The 16,662-nt window shown below is 47.3% G+C and overlaps 1 protein-coding gene across 6 annotated transcripts; it reads right to left on the bottom strand.

Annotated features, from left to right (window-relative positions):
- Nucleotides 1-1,882: 1,882 nt before the first annotated feature.
- TMEM171 (transmembrane protein 171) lies at nt 1,883-16,243 on the bottom strand. Of its 6 annotated transcripts, none has more exons than XM_073993613.1 (4): nt 15,870-16,243; nt 12,805-13,511; nt 8,576-8,717; nt 1,883-3,180 (listed from the first exon to the last, which is right to left on the bottom strand). In XM_073993613.1, the coding sequence occupies exons 2-4, from the start codon at nt 13,442-13,444 to the stop codon at nt 3,165-3,167; spliced, it is 798 nt and encodes a 265-aa protein (XP_073849714.1). In that variant the 5' UTR covers nt 13,445-13,511; nt 15,870-16,243; the 3' UTR covers nt 1,883-3,164. The 6 variants fall into 6 exon arrangements, with proteins under 6 accessions (XP_073849714.1, XP_045249787.2, XP_065402449.1 ...); XM_045393852.3 differs by having other exon boundaries at nt 3,150-3,180; nt 16,121-16,243; XM_065546377.2 differs by lacking the exon at nt 1,883-3,180 and adding an exon at nt 5,354-5,627.
- Between the last annotated feature and the right edge of the window lie 419 nt (nt 16,244-16,662).

Here is a 16,662-nt window from a genome sequence, read left to right as displayed (position 1 = left end):
CTTCCAGCTCTTTGAGACTCTGAGAAGCCTTGGGAGAACACACAGTGTTTAAATGACTGCCCACTGCCCTCATAAGCCTGCTGCCTGCCCGGCCTGTCCCCTTGGGGAGGGAGGGAGGATGTCACGCTACACTCCTGGCACTGGCCTCACCTCAGCCAGCATCTCCCCGGAGAGGTCGCCGGGCAGGGGCAGACGGCATTTTCAAGCAGTCACATGCCGCACCCAGCGGGGCTCTCCCCCCACCAAGCATTCCTTAGGGAGGAAAAGCTGCATCCCAGTCGTCCACTTGGTTCCTCTTGGGGTGCTTGTGCTGGTGGCAGCATGCATGAGACTCCAGGAATCCCAAGTATGCAAGATCCTGGGAGGGCTTATGGCCTGCAGCCGAAGCCAAAGCCAGAAGACCATGCATGGTTCCCCTTCAACAGTCCAGGACATTTCTCCCCTCAGGCCCACAGCCCCCACCGTGTGCTTCCTGACTACCCTCTCTCTGGGAGAAGCTCCTATATCAGAGGCCCACGGAGCAGGGTCTTCTGCACCCAGGGAGCAGCCAGCAGAAGCCAGCCCACCATCCTAACCCAGTAAAGTCACCCACCCCGATTCACCAGGCGTTGGGGGCACTGAGGGCCAGGACCGTTTTCATACTCCTCCTCACTTGCAGTCTCCAGTATTGTCCATTTTGACCCAAATATCATCTTCCTCCATCTCTGCCTGTTGTGATAAACATCATCCGGTGCTCCTAGGAGCACAGTCTTGGCCTCTTCCAAGATGAAGCAGCAAAGATAAAAACCACACCTTCCTTAATCAATGAATCCGAGACCCCCCCATCTGGAGATAGAGGGGAACTGCACACTTGTGAGAGGAACAGGCAGGTGATGAGCCCCTGGCTTTGTTTCCCAGGCCCTTGTGGGTGTCTCACCAACAGAGCTTCCTGGGACACTGGGACAGAGAGATTGTAGGAAGCCCCCATGAGCACTGGGGGCTGGGGGCTGACTGTGAACCCACACCCCTCCCCATGAGAACCCCTAGCACAGGCTGGGACATGTAAACAGGACTCCCCAGAAGGCCGAGCAGTGACAAGAGAGGTCATAATCCCAGATTATCTAGACCACAGGGTGTGACCTCTGCAGTTTATCTTGTCACCATGGGCAGCGTTTCCCAGATTCCCAGATGGTAAACATTATCTCCTGGGGTGGAGGAGGTGGTAGATTTATTGAGCAGGGGAATTTGACATTTTCAACAATTACTTTAGGTGGTTCTGATCTTCCTGAAGTTTAGGAAACGCTGCAGGAGCTCCCTCCACTTGACAGGCCCACACCTGAGCTCTGCATGTGCTCTCAGGAAAGATCCTGGCTGATTGGCTGAACTACCGGGTCTCTCTCCCATGATCTAAGGCCAGTTCTGAGGTCTAATTCCTAGTTCCTGTCTCCGGACCCCCTCCTTTCCCAAGACCTACCCTGGAATGATGGCCCCTTCCGGAAAGACCCACCACCCACATTGCCTCAGTGCTCAACACGGCACCCATATCAGAAAACCAGTGGCCACATTCACACGACTGGGGCAGGTGGCAGGCACCATCACTCTTCCTATCCCCACATGAAACTCTCAGGTAGAGACTGGGGGATATTGCCTGCCCCTCAGCTTTCATCCTCTGGTGGCATGGCTGGGTCATCCCACCTGAATTTGCAGACCTCGTCACTATTTTATCTAGAGTGGGGCCATCAGACCTTCCAAAGCCATAGGAGGAAAATCTGGAGCAAGACTTGTCAGATTCTGTGTGCTGATGATAATGTCTGGTATTCCAAACCAAGTAATGCACATGAAGAGATACTCAATATCATTGGCCCTTAGGGAAATACAATTCAATGAAAAACTACTTCATATCAAGTAGGACAGCTATGCTTTTTTTAAAATAGAAAACAAGTGTTGGTGAGAAAATGGGAAAATTAGACCCCTCACACATTGCTGGCAGAAATCTAAAATGGTGGAAAACAGGGTGGTGGTTCTTCCAAAACTTAAAGTTAACATAGGATCCAGCAATTCCGCTGCTAGGTATATACCCTAAAGAATTGAAAACAAGTACTCCAACAAATACTTGCGCATGCATGTTCATAGCAGCATCATTCATAACAGTCAAAAGGTAGACATAACCCAGATGTCCACCCATGGATGAATGGATAAACAAAATATGGTATATTCATACAATGGAGTATTACTTGGCCATAAAAATGAAGTACTGATGTATGTTACAACATGGATAAACGTTGAAAACACACTAAGGAAAGAAGCCAGACACAAAAGGTCACATATTATATGATTCCACTTATATGAAATATCCAGAATAGGTAAATCCATACAGACAGAAAGCAGACTGGTGTTTTCCAGGAGCTGGGGCACAGAGGAGGAGAAGGAGGGGCTGCTTAATGTATGTGGGGTTTTATTTTAGGGTGATGAAAATGACTTGGAATTAGATAGAGGTGGTGGTTTGTATAACACTGTGAATGTATTAAAGGCCACTGAATTGTTCACTTTAAAATGGTTAATTGTAGACTGGGCACAAGAACTCACCCACTGAATACGGCAAAGGACTGATGGAAATGAAATAGACTTCCATAACCTACAATCCCAACACTTTTGGAGGCCAAGGCGGGAGGACTGCTTGAACCTGGGGAGTTGGAGACCAGCCTCGGTAATATAGTAAAATCCCATCTCTATGAAAAATTTTAAAAATTAGCTGGGTGTGGTGGCACTCGCCTATAATCCCAGCTACTCAGGAGGCTGAAGTAGGAAGATGGCTTGAGCCCGGAGTTAGAGGCTGCAGTGAGCTGTGATTGCACCACTGTATTCCAGCCTGGGCAACAAAGTGAGACCCAGTCTCAAAATACACACACACACACATACATACATACATACACTGTTCATTGTATTATACAAATTTTACCTCAATAAAAAAGCTAACAAACCGAAGAAAAACAAGTCACAGTCCACCGAGGGGGGCTTTCAGAAGCTGTCATCCTCTGCCAGCACCGTGATAGGAAAAGAACGCATCTTGCTGGGGGTAACTGATTTGGCCTAGCTCTGCTGCATGTGATTTCGGCCCTGCAATAAACATCCTCACACTTTCAGAATTTTCAAAGCCGGGAGGTTTGCAGACTTCAGCTTCAGTCTCAGGTTTGCTGAACACTGCGATGGAACCAGAGGAGATTCCATAACCAGAAGATCAAACTTATTCCTGAGCCTGGCAAATCCCTTGCTTAAGTTTATTAGCATAGCATATAAATGTAAAATACCCAGTTACAAAACCCAACGCTGAGCCATTTAAAAGGTTCTTGATTAATATGAGGACTCATGAATGCTTAAAAGTAATTCTACCTGGAAGTTTGAGCTCGAGCATTTTAAACAACGGCAGAAGGAAGTTTTGTTCTAATTTTTAAATGTGAATAATTAACCTCTCAGGAGGAAAAATAGCAGAATTTTAAGAGCAGTTCAAGCCAATAAATGTCCAATTTAAAAACAGATTAGTACTGCTGGTACCAACTGCCACCCTGACTGAGCTCAGTGGCGATTCACATGAAATCAGTCATTACTTCAGTCAAACTGTTGGAGCATGCATGCCCCTTTGCTCTGCTTTCAGGCACTTAAATGTAGGAATAAACCAATTTAGGGTGAGATTATGGCTTGTGTAAAAGGCATTAAAAAATTCACATTTTTGCTACACTAAGTTTTGTTACCAAAAAAGCTGTTACTACAGATTTCATATTCTAAAAATCAGTTTCTTCCAGTTAGAAATAATATTAGTCAGCCGGGCGCAGTGGCTTATGCCTGTAATCTCGGCACTTTGGGAGGCTGAGGCAGGTGGATCACGAGGTCAGGAGATCGAGACCATCCTGGCTAACACGGTGAAACCCTGTCTCTACTAAAAATACAAAAAATTAGCCAGGCGTGGTGGTGGGCACCTGTAGTCCCAGCTACTCGGGAGGCTGAGGCAGGGGAATTGCTTGAATCTGGGAGGTGGAGCTTGCAGTGAGCCAAGATCGCGCCACTGCACTCCAGCCTGGGCAACAGAGCAAGACAGAAAGAAAAAGAAAGAAAAGAAAGAAAGACAGAGAGAGAGAAAGAGAGAAAGAGAGAAAGAAAGAAAGAAAGAAAGAAAGAAAGAAAGAAAGAAAGAAAGAAAGAAAGAAAGAAAGAAAGAAAGAAAGAAAGGAAGGAAGGAAGGAAGGAAGGAAGGAAGGAAGGAAGGAAGGAAGGAAGGAAGGAGAAAGAAAGAAAGAAAGAAAAGAAAAGAAAGAAAGAGAGAGAGAAAGAGAGAGAGATAGAAAGAAAGAGAAAGAAAGAAAGAAAAAGAAAGAAAAAAGAAAGAAAGAAAGAAAGAAAGAAAAGAAAGAAAGGGAGAGAGAAAGCAAGCAAGAAAGGGAGAGAGAAAGCAAGCAAGAAAGCAAGGAAGGAAGGAAGGAAGGAAGGCTATTAGTCATTATTTCTTAAGGTTTAGATCTGGCATTAAATATATATTAACACACCCAACTTATACAATAGGCTTTGGCTAGCAGTATCCTTGTAAGAATAAAAAAGCAATGGTTCAGACAGTTTTGTTCTAGTATGTCATCATACAGAAAGGCAAATCCTTCCTGAGCCTCTTGAGGAGAATCTAGTTGCCAAAGTGTCCCAAGAAATTTCCTGTCAAGAAATTTCACTATAAAAAGACTCCAGGACATCAACATGCTTGTGACTGTCCCAGCATAAAGCCTCCCTAATCATCTTCTTTCAAAAGGAAAGAAAAGGGAGTAAGAAGAGGAGAAAAGAGGAGGGGAGAGAAAGAGAAAAGGGAAGAAGAGAAGAAATAACAAAGAAATGAAGGGAGTAATCTTGTTTCTCTGTTTCAGAAGCAGCTAACCCTGGAGAGAGAACAGACCAAGCTAAACATTAACCACTGCTGCTGGTAGCCTCTGACAGCACAGGGTAGGGAGCCAGTCTTTCAGAAACCAGCTAGCTGGGTTCAAAACCAAGCCCATCATGTAGAAACTATGTGACCTTGAAGAAGTTAATTAGACTCTCTGAACCTTTGTTTCTTTATCCACCAATAAAAATAATCTCACCTCCCTCCCAGGGTTGTAGGTCCAAGTGTATAATGTACAAATGAATAAATTAAGACAGTCTCACTCCTGTTGTCATTCCCTTTTCATTGAAAAGACATTGAGTACAAATGAATAGATGCTATCCAAAGAGGGCACGTTCAGTTCCTGGACCCTGGGCACTTTGCCCCTTTCCATGGTCTGAAGCACTAATGGCTGGAATCTAACCTGGAAGGTTGGTTACCCCTGTTGATGCTGTAGCAGGAAAGTCAGAATCTAGCCAATGCTATTGTATTTTTTATTAAAAAAACAAATTAAATAAAATGGTGATCCATTACATATAAAACTGAGCTGTAGTCCATAGTTTACAGTGGGGAAGGCTCAGAAGATAGAGGCAAGAATGTAGCTGCAGCATTTTCTTTTTCTTCATATCTAGGAGGCAATTCAGATGGAAGATGAGGAGTGTGTGAGACCTCAGAAGATGAATTCGTCCTGGAAATGGTATATATAGATTCACAGTCTCTCTCAGAGGCTACACCCTCTGAAGCTGGGGTCCTGCTAAAGAGAAGGAGAGAGAACATGAAGGGGAGGGAATGAAAACAGTGACGCCCCTTTAGTACTAGGTTCTTTTCAAACGTTTCATTACATGTACTTAGGAGTATTTGCAAGAAACTGAGGAGTAATTTCTCCCACACTCTGCTTTTCATAGATTTGTTTTGATTTCTTACCTCTTCCTTTTCCTAGAGCTGAGTGTAACATTAAGACAGTTTCACTCCTGCTGTCATTCCCCTTGTCATTGAAAAGACATTTAATACAAATTTGCAGATACCATCCAAGGAGACCATAGGCAGACACACACACACACACACAGTTCTCTGCTATTCTGTCTTCTGGGACAGCTAACATAAGGCAGACAAACTTATGCATATGGAAAATTAAAACATTAAGCCACAAACCTGAAGGACGGCAGGAAGGCATACTGGCTAATGGAGTGGGCTCTAACAAAAGTCGACCTGCACTGGAATCTACTCTGCTGCTTCCCAGTTACGTGATCTTGGGCAAGTGAATTAACATTGCTAAACCTCAGTTTCCTTATCTGTGAAATGAGGATGATAACGTTCCTCTCTCCTAGAGTGGATATGAGAATTACATAAACTAATGCAAGAAAAGCCAGACCCTGGGACACAGAAATCATAGTAGCAGCAGCAGTAGTTTAAGTTACTAGACATTGATTTTAGGGTTTGGGGAAGTTTATCATTAGAAGAAAAAAAAAAATACAAACATTCACGATGAGAATTCTACAGAGGTCCAGCCCTAGCTTGCCTTTCCTCCATGCAGGGCCGCTCCCACATGCACCTCCCTGGATCCCCCCACCACGACCCCATACGAAGCTCTAAAGCCAATTCTGTCCTTGTCAGCCACCTCTTTCCCTCTCCCATCAGATAACCTGTCCCCCTACTTCTGTGGAAAAAGAATCTCTACACAACTTCACTCTCTCCAGGCCCCAGAGGAAAAGCACCCTGGCCGCTGCTCCAGGGCCCACTGTCTGCTCTGTCAGGGCAGGGTGGAGAGGGAGTTCCTCAAACACAAATGACAAGGTAAGGTGGTGCTGTCCCCAGCAGTGAGCACCAGTCTCTCTGTCCCTGCTGCTCACTGCGTGCAAAAATGCACATATCTCATTGTCTTACCTGCTTCAGCCAGTGACAACTTGAAGCAATTCTTCCTTCCTGCACCCTAGTTTCCCATTCTAAAAGGTACCACCAGAGCCTTCTCCAGCCCTGCTCGCTGAGCACACCATTTCTGGGATCTGCACAATCCACTCCTGGGGGTTTCCCACTAGTCCCTGACTCTTCGCCCTCCTGGTTCTCCAACAACCTCTGCAGCTCCATCTCCACCACCTCCTCTCTCTCCCAAAACCCAGCTCCTCCCAATTTGCCTCCAAGGCCCTCATCTCACTGTGCCTCCACCATCAGCCGCCCACCACCAAAACCAAGCTCATCACCCACGTCCTCTCAGTTGGGGACCTCTGAGCTTCCCTGTCACTCACCCTGGAACTCATCATCTCCGCCTCCTCCTCAGTGTCATTCTCCATCTGGATCCCCTACCCCAGGCTCCTGGCACCTCTGGCCCGTCCCACTAGAGCCCGCCTCGCAGCCTTCTGAGTAGGGTGAGTGTTGACCTGATGTTCTCTGTGGCCCAGGGAAGGAGCGAATATTGAAGGAGAGGTCCAGCTGTGTTGGGTCAGGGCTTAGGCTGATTTTAGCCAGTCACCCAAGCACAGCCATCAGAGTACTAAAGCCCTTCTGTAACTGTTGGGAATCCCCTGGAACCCTCACACCTCTCCATGATCGAAAGCAGTGAAGCCTAGCATAGCAGGGGCCTCCTGGCCCAGTCCTGGCGCTCAGTCTGATTAGTGGCTCGTCAAACATTCTTTTTTTTTTTTTTTTTTCTGAGACAGAGTCTCACTCTGTTGCCCAGGCTGGAATGCAGTGGCACAATCTCGGCTCGGGGCACAAGAATAGGGTCTGGAAGCAGGGAACCTACGGCTGTTTCACGCTGACTTCCTAGAACTAAATTGAAAGGAAAACCCTAACTTTCCACCCGTAAGTAACGAAATGACCAAAGACTACTCCCTTTGCAAACACCCACCTTTTGGCAGATGGGAAATTGAAAGTTTGCATAGGAGTGCAACTTTGTAACCTCACTTCAGCCTCTGATTGGCTGCTTTCTTCAACCAATCAGACTGATTGTGGGCCACTACTTCATTTACATGAGGTGAACACCAAGTTGCCAATGGGAAACCTCTAAGGGGGATTTGGATCCAAGAAGATTCTGGAACTGGGCCCTTGAGCAGCTGTTCAGGCTTGCTCCCACCCTGTGGAGTGTACTTCCATTTTCAATAGATTTTTGCTTTTGTTGCTTCATTCTTTCCTTGCTTTGTTTGTGCATTTTGTCCAGTTCTTTGTTCAAAACACCAATAACCTGGACACCCTCCAGCGGTAACAGGCTCACTGCAACCTCTGCCTCTTGGCGTTCAACCGATCCTCATGCCTCAGCCTCCTGAGTAGCTAAGATTACAGATGCCTGCCACGATCCCCAGCTCATTCTTCTATTTTTAGTAGAGTCGGGGTTTTGCCATGTTGGCCAGGCTGGTCTCAAACTCCCAAGCTCAAGTGATCCACTCACCTCAGCCTCCCAAAGTGCTGGGATTACAGGTGTAAACCACCACACCCGGCAAGGGTTGTTAAACATTCTAAGTATCACCCCTGTTAGGAGCACATAAAGATGCCTGGAGTAGGCTTCATATTCACCCAGCATGATCACTTTATCATTTTTAACTTATGTGCTGCCCAAAGTTTCCTGAAAGGTACTTGTTAATATCAAGACACAAATTCTGACATAACATCAGCAAAAAAAATACTCAAATGCCTCCTGGTGAACCACAGCCTTAATACTAGTGTGGCCTGAATTCAAGCCTCTCTCAAAGTTCAAATTGAAATTCTTACCCATGGTTGAAAATACTGTAATATGAAGGGGGGCTTTCATTTGGAAGCAGACTGTTAGTCCCAGGACTCTCAGTGACCGCAGAAGCTGAAGATTCAGGAAAGTAAGGTGGTGGAGGTGGTGGAAATATCATTACCGAGTCACCTAAGGAAACACAATATTTAGTTGAAGACAGGTGGGTAATAAATGGAAGCAAATTAGCAAAAGCAAAATTAAGTAGGCCCATCTATATAAAAGGTCAATACACCTGCTGCTAACTCCAGAATTTAACAGTGAGCCCATTAAATGTATAAAGATAGAAAAGTAGACTAGGTTACCAGGGGCCAGGAGGGGTTGGGGAGTGGGGAAGGGAGTGGGAATTGCTGTTTGGTGAGTACAGAGTTTCTGTTTGGGATAATGGAAGAGTTCTGGAAATTGATGATGATGATGGTTGAACAACATTGTGACTGTATTCAACGCCACTAAACCATTTAAAAATGTGAAGTGGCTCACACCTATAATCCCAGCACTTTGGGAAGCTGAGGAGGAATGATCGCTTGAGCCCAGGAGTTGGAGACCAGCCTGGTCAACACAGCGATATCTCATTTCAAAAAAATTAAAAGAAAAAAATTAGACAGATATGGGAGTAAACGCCTGTAGTCCCAGCTACTGGGAAGGCTGAGCTAGGAGGACTGCTTGAGCCCAGGAGTTCTAGGCTGCAGTGAACTATGTTTGTACCACTGCACTCCAGCCTGGGCAACAGAGTGAGATTCTGTCTCAAAACAAAAAACAAAACAAAACAAAAAGCAGTTCAAATTGTTTATGCGCTATATATATATATATATATATATATATATATATTTTTTTTTTTTTTTTTTTTTTTTTACTACAAATTTTTTAAAAGTAGGCCTACATTTCAGAATCCAGAGTGCTGACCATTATGGTATGAAAGTGGGTCTATATTTCGTAGCAAGTCTAAGCCCAAGCCTCTCTGTGAATTGTTTGCTAACGAGCTCCCTTCCCTCCTCTGGGGTGTTTACTGCTGATAAAGCTTTTCTCTTTTCCAGCCTACAACTTAATTCACAAGTTAGCTGTTAGCTAAAGTGCCTTGTTGCTCAAATGTAGTTTCAGCCCCTGAGCAAATGACAATAAGCCATACTACAGTCCCTAACTGTTATTTACCAAAATTTCACCCAACTATACAGATGAAGGTCGAACCCAAACAAGTTTGGTTTTTGCATTTCTGTGGCTACTGTTCACTCCAGAATACATCCTCATGTTTTGAGGAGAAACTAGGGACCAGATGCAAGCTCTAATTTGTATTCTGATTCCAATATAAAATGCACCACACCACTGGCCCAGAACAGTGTACAGCTGTGGCAGCACCACTGCTGGGGGCCTGGGGAAAGCCTCTAAGAAGCTGGCAATAGCAATAGCAGTTCAGAAAAAAGGAAGAAGATGTGGCTTTACTTCCCTGTAGGCAGGAGAGTGGTTCGCACTCCTAGCACGTCTGACACTTGCTTAGGGTGGCATAGGATTCTTTAAAATGATGGGGGTTCCAACCTGAACAAGCTAGGAGACCTCCTTGACCTCAGCCGCCACAGCTGCAGGCTGGGTGGTACCTGCATCACAGGACAGGTAGAAGGAAGGACTAGATGGGCCGATTTGCATCTGGCAGTGAACACAGTGAGGAGTACAGAGCCAGCTCTCTCAGCTCAACACCAGCCAAGGGTACTGATTTGCATGATGAAGAAACACCACAGAGGCAATTGGCCACTGGCTCCACTCTCTACCCTTCATAAGCCACAGCAGCCTCAATCATTTCCCAGAGGGAATTTAGCCCTTCAGAAAATGCATTAATTCTATCTCCCCTTCCTTCTGCAAGGAGAAGGCAATGAGAGTTTAAAATACGTTTTGCTAATCTAAAGGTGAGAAAGCATAATAGTTGTCCTGGGATTCTCATTTACTTTTTTAGAAGGTCTTGGTAGGTTAAGAGGAATCGGGGTTGTGTTCACTTCCATTACACACTGTAGAATAAAGAACCTGTGAAGTAAGCCTTGAGGGCAGGCCAGTCACCTCTCAAAAACACACAAGGAAATGCTCCAGTAACCTGTTACCTCCAAGGCTCTCCAGCCCTTTGTCCCAGCAGCTCGGCCTGCCCACACCCTGCAACCTGCTCTCCCTGGAAAGAGGCCGCTCCTCTGCAAGTTCCCTTTCATGTATCTTTCAAAACTTGACGTCCTCTGTGAGTGGACAACAGACACACCCCTCCAGGGAGCGCTGTCTCATACACCTGCTGTGTATCCAGGATAGCACTGAGTGTCCCCACAACAAGGAGAGAGAGCATGCTTCTCGGATTCAACAAATGTAAACCCTATCCCACAATATCAAAGGAGAGGAGTTAGGATGCAAGATTTTCATACGTTTGATGGGGGTTTAAAGGGTTAAGTTGAAAAGATTTTAAACCATGAGGTGCCAACTTCAGGACAAGGACACCAGGAGCAGCACCTCGGCTCTGTCCCCTGCCTCCACTCTGATTCTAGCCACCAGGTGGAAGGCTGGGCCCAAAAACTCCCCTTGAACCGTTCCCAACTAAATGGAAGCATAGCAGCGTTGGATGAACATATTTACTTATACCCCACGGTGTTCGTCAAAAGCACTGAGAATATCTGTCAAATTAAAGGGAGCCCCTTTTTCATGTAATAACTTCCAAGAATGGAATCACACCCACGTGCCCTGGGCAGGGTGCCATGCAAAGGCTATTCTGTGGGTGTGCCCACACACTTGGGTTGGAACCTTGCTCTACCACTTGCTAGGGTGTGACCTTAGGCAAGTCACTTGATATCTACATGCCTCATTTTCTTCCTGTGTAACATGGAGGTACTAACAGTATCTGCCTCCTCGGGTTGCTGTAGGTGTGAATGAATTTCACACAGGGGGACCTTTCAGAGCACATGATAAAGCACTTAAATGGGTGTTTGGCACAAAAACAGACCCTATATAAGTGTTAGCTATTGTGAATATATAACTAACATTTGTGTTGTCACCATAAATATATTAATGCATAAATATATTAATCAGTAAGCTGGGAGCATCCACCCTGGCTCTACACAAGGAATGGCTGCAGATCCATCTGCCCCTCCTCTCCAAGGCTGGTGCCATGCAAGTCCAGCAACCCAGTTCCTCCCCTCCAGGCTGCGGTCAGTGAATTCCACTGCTTCCAGTAGACAGCCCCAAACAGCACACACATCTCACTCATCACACTCCCTCTCTGTCCCCTCCATGCTTTCTGTTCTGCAGACCTCTTTTCCTAGCCTTTTAAATGTCATTGGTTTCACAACTTCACTCTTTCAAAAGTAGGAGACTGGAAAAAAGTGATCTGCCAGTGAGCAGCGATGGGGTTTTTCCTTGGTTGTGTGAAGCTGAGGCCAGTGCTACTGCCATCATTCTGAGGGGGCAGGCTCCGGGAAATGGCACTCTATCTCTTCTGTAGAACCCGGGGACCCAAAAGGAACTTGTAGGCATTCCATGGGAGAAAGAAGTGACAGGTGCTGTCATAGTCCATCTTGGTTCATCCTGCTGCTTCCAAGCTTTGCCTCAGCCCTGCAGCCACGGATGATGTCACAAAAAAGAGACACTGTCACAACACAGAGACAGTGCAGAGGCCCCTCAAAACACCTGAAGACTGCTGGACTCGGACAGATCCAGAATCCTAGAATGTTAGTGCTGCAGGAATCTTAGAGAGGTACTGCTCGTTTTACAGAGATATAAACCAACGCAGGAGAGGTTAAGGACTTACAAGGACAGCCAGCTAGTGACAGCCTGGGAGGAGAACCCAAGTGTCCCACAACTAAAATGCTATGTGGTTTTGGTGTGAGAATAACAGGGGTAACACGGTCACTTAGTGAGTCCCTAAGGTGGTAGAAGGCTCCAAGGCTGTCCTCACGGTTCTTCTCACTTTCCTCTTAATTTGCTCTGTGACCTCGGTCAAGGTCAATTTAATATCCCAATGCTTTGCAAAGTAGGAAAGAGTTGCTGGGGGAAAACGATGTATGCAAGGTTCCTACAGGGCTTCCCACAGCAGCAGCATTGTGTATGTACACATGGTGGGGGTGTGCGCGTGTATGCACACACAGGTGTGAGAGACGGAAGAAGTGAGAAAGAGAATCCAGATGAGAACCAAGAGCAGCTGGTGAAACCCTGCTGCAAAGCCACTGTGATAGAAGCAAGAACGCAAATGACAGCAACCCACCTACAGTGACCTGGACAGCCTCCATACTCTGGATCTGTCCCTCTTCTCTCTCAGAGGCATCCTGGCCAATATTCAGCGTGTTTCTTTTCTTAATGTGGGCAATCACGAAGAAACACAATCCCACAAGCACAATCAAGGGCCCCATGATCTGCAGAGAAAGGAACCCACACATCCGGGGCTTTGAGTCGCCAGTGTCTGTCTCGTTTAGCGGTTCCCGTGCCCAGTCGGAGCCACATCCAGGGACCCAAATGCCCAGGACGCTGATGAGCATGCCGCTTGTCAAGAAGAGAAATCCAAAGATAAGGCACTGGGCAAACTGGCGGCTCTCTCCACAGATGAAGGCTCGGTCGGGGTCCATCTGCCGACCTCTCTGCAGCCCTGCACGGAGCTGAAGTTGCGCCCGGGAGCGGGCCAGGATCACAGCCCCAAGCCCAACCACGGCACATGCAGGCCCCGCCACCTTGAGCACAATGGGGCAGTCTGGGAGGGGCTTATATTGGCATGCCTGGAACCCAAAGATGGAGAGCAGGACTCCCACACACAACAAGACGGCGCCAAAGACAAAGAAGCAGAAGATGAGCTTGCTGACGTGTCTGTCCTGCTGGTCCCCATCTGGCTCAGCAGCAGCTGCAGGGGACATGTCCAGGAGAGCCCCTTCCTGGAGGCAGTGTGGGATGTGTTTTCTTCCCTCTAAGATTTCAGCAGCTCTGCAAACACAACCAAACACCAAATTAACGTGGGCACAGGTGTTCCGGAACCACCCTGGTTTTTTGCTGGCCATTTCTGAAATCACACTAGCATGAGGCCTTGGGGGTAGAACTTTATGCAACTGATAAGCTGAAGAACAATGACTTGGTTTATGAGTCAGAAAAACTAGTATTCAGAAACTCCTAAATATGTAATTTTATGAGATATTCAAAACAGAGGAAATTCAATTACTACACATCTAAGGGTATCTTTTTTAAAAAATGAAAGAACAAAAGTAACTGGGTGTGGTGTTTCGTTTTCTGAGTCTTACAAACTCATTTCCCTGGGGAAAAAAAACACTGGTGAATGAGGGAAGAACCACAGGGATTCTTTCTGATTGCAAATGCCCCACTTTTCATCACAGCTGCTCTCAGCACTTTCAAGTCAGTTAGTTCAGTAACTAACTTTCCATTTCCTGTTTTAGACTACCGCAGCTTTCCATTTCATGTTTTATTCTAAGGCTACATCTACAAAAGACCCAATTTCAGCAGTTTCAATAGAATAAGAAGGCTGTTCAGGAACACAGTGGGTTTGGTGGACTTTTAAGTTGATTCTATCAAAATGTGGTTCTTGAGGCCAGGTGCAGTGGCTTGCACCTGTAATCCCAGCACTTTGGGAGGCAGAGGCAGGCAGATTGCTTGAGCTCAGGAGTTCGAGACCAGCCTAGGTGACACAGCAAAACCCCATCTCTGCTAAAAATGCAAAATTTAGTCAGGCATGGTGCCTGTGGTCCCAGCTACCTGGGAGGCTGAGGTGGGAGGATAGATTGAGCCCGGGAGCTGGAGGTTGCAGTGAGCCAAGATCACGCCACTACACTCCAGCCTGGGCAACAGAGCGAGACCCTGCCAAAAAAAAAAAATGGTTCTTGGGTTCTCAATAAGCACAGACTGGTGACCCAGTTGCTTGGGTCTGGGATGACCCTGGAAAGTGTGGCACAGCAGGTCAAGGGGAGCTCCACTTTCAGGGCGGACAGGTACCCAAAGGCAGGTGTGGCCTCTCACTCACCCTCCTCCATGGGTGTCACCTACTTCCACAAAGAGGTTGAGACTCATTTAAAAAACAAGCAGCCAATAAAATTGCTAGTTATAAAGCACAAAATGGGTGGAGGGGGGGAACTTGACTATGAAAGAATAGCATAGGTGGAATCAAGTGGGAAAGCACCTTCCACAAAATCACCCAAGCCCTATACTTCAAGGGTATAATATACTAAATATACCAAGTAGTTGTTAAAGAGTTGTCTAGCTTACACACAGCTGACTTAATTATCTCGTTATCTTATTTTACTCCAATGAATGGGATATTTTACCAGGACCCCGTAAGTCAGGTCCGGAATTTGCAAAGACAATCCAAAATCGTGAAGACTATTTTCACCTGCCCAAGGAAAGAAAACTTTTAAAATATCTTGCGCTGCTCACACCCATGGTCACATGAAGGAACTCAAGACTGAGGCCCTAAGCCCAAGATGATCTTGACAAACCAAAATCGCATTGAAGGAAGGTCAGTTTAGGTAAAGAAAGCAAGCAGGTAATCTTACACTGGGAACAACTTTTCCAGGAAAAAGTATGATAGAATCAGAGGGAAGTTGGGAAAAAAAGGAAATAGAGGAGGGAAAAAAGCTTTCATTTCAAACTTGGGAAAACTTGATATACAGATGCAGTTAAGCTGAGACAAAGAAAGCATTGCACTAATTAATTTTTTTAATCTTCCCATTTTTTATGAAGTCAGTAACATCCTGCAGTGAATAAGAATTTCATATTGAGTATACAGTAGTCCTCACTTATGCTACAGGGAGTACATTCCAAAACTCCCAGTGGAATGAAACGATGGAGAGTCCTGAAGTCTACATATACTGGGTTTTTTTGTTTGTTTGTTTTTAATTTTTTCCTGAATCATGCAATCTCTTCCGCGGTTTCAGAGACAAGGAAGAGAAGAGTGATTCTCAGCTGCAAAGTCCTATCAGGAATTCATTTATTCCCAGTATAGTCAACTTTGCAGCAAGTCACAAGGCTTCAACTGTCTTAAGGCAAATTCCCAAACACCAGTAAACAGAAGCCCGAAACTGAATCTGTAGTTTCTTGTCCGTGGACTAGTGGACTGAGCACCTGGCTGAGGTGCTCTGATCCAAAATAGTGTGGCAGTAGTCTCAGTCTCTCTCCTTCCCCGACAGATGCACTCACAAACGGATACAAAGACACCCACACTCACTCGCAATGAAACCTATTCCAAACACGACCCTACACTTAACCTCCCCAAAGTCAAACTCCCCTCCCCAACACTCCTATTGGTTTTCCAAAAGACATTTGCAAAATTCACAGCACCTCTCCACGTCCAAAGCTCTGGTGAGTTTGGGGAACGAAACCAGGGGCAAATGCCTTCTGCGCGAAATACGTTTGCGGCTTTTAGGGAGCCCGAGAGCAACCAACAAGCCCGAGGGGCTCGCAGGGGCGCAGGTTGGGCTCGGATACCCAGCGCCTCCGCGCTGCCGCAGCTCCCGGCGCCCAGCCTGGCAGCACAGCTCAGCGCCCGACCCGCCGCCTCCGGCGCAGGCGCGCGGGCCGGGGCCTCCTACCTGAGGCTGGGTCCGGCGTCCCCGCTGACCGCACTGCTGTGGGCACTGGATGGGCGCGGCGTCCGCCTCCGCATGCGGCCTCGACTGCGCCGGTCGCCCAGCACCCTACCCCCGGTGCGTCCTGGTGCGGAGGGCGGGCCCTGCTGTATTTAGAGAAGGAGGCGGTGCCGCGCGGGCGCGGCGGCCCGGGAAGGGCAGGGCAGGAGCGACCGGTGGGAGCTGGCCGCCACCGGGGTCCCGGGGCGCGCCCGCAAGGGCATGGAGAGCCAGGGGCGGCTTCGGAACCCAGGGCTGGCGGGTTTGGCCGCCTCTGCGCCCGTGGCTGTGCGCGCGAGGAGTCTGGGAGAAATGGGCACCTTCCACGGCTGCCTGGCCCGCACGCCTGACGGGGGCCGGCGAGTTGAGATGCTCCCCCTGGCTGGAGGAACTGCGCGCCCCGCCCGCAGAGGCCCGCTCCCTCTCGAGGCCTGAGGCCCAGTTCCGGAGGGGCGCGAGAGAGCGGCTGCGTGGGGGTCGCGGAAGAAGTGCCTGCCCCCCCTCTC

The sequence above is a fragment of the Macaca fascicularis genome, chromosome 6 (assembly GCF_037993035.2).
Source record: "Macaca fascicularis isolate 582-1 chromosome 6, T2T-MFA8v1.1".
NCBI classification, from domain to species: Eukaryota; Metazoa; Chordata; class Mammalia; order Primates; family Cercopithecidae; genus Macaca; species Macaca fascicularis.
The sequence above is the reverse complement of the archived record's forward strand: the minus strand, read 5'-3'. Positions and strand labels throughout refer to the sequence as shown.

Bases quoted from the DNA above. Each gene is read 5' to 3' on its own strand.
- TMEM171 (XM_005557129.5), bottom strand. From the start codon at position 16,194: ATGCGGAGGCGGACGCCGCGCCCATCCAGTGCCCACAGCAGTGCGGTC. The intron at 13,512-16,120 runs GTAGGAGGCCCC...TTGTGTTTGCAG, and splicing joins GACGCCGGACCCAGCCTCAG to AGCTGCTGAAATCTTAGAGG. The intron at 5,628-8,575 runs GTAAGAATTTCA...CCTTCTCTTTAG, and splicing joins TACAGTATTTTCAACCATGG to CAGGACCCCAGCTTCAGAGG.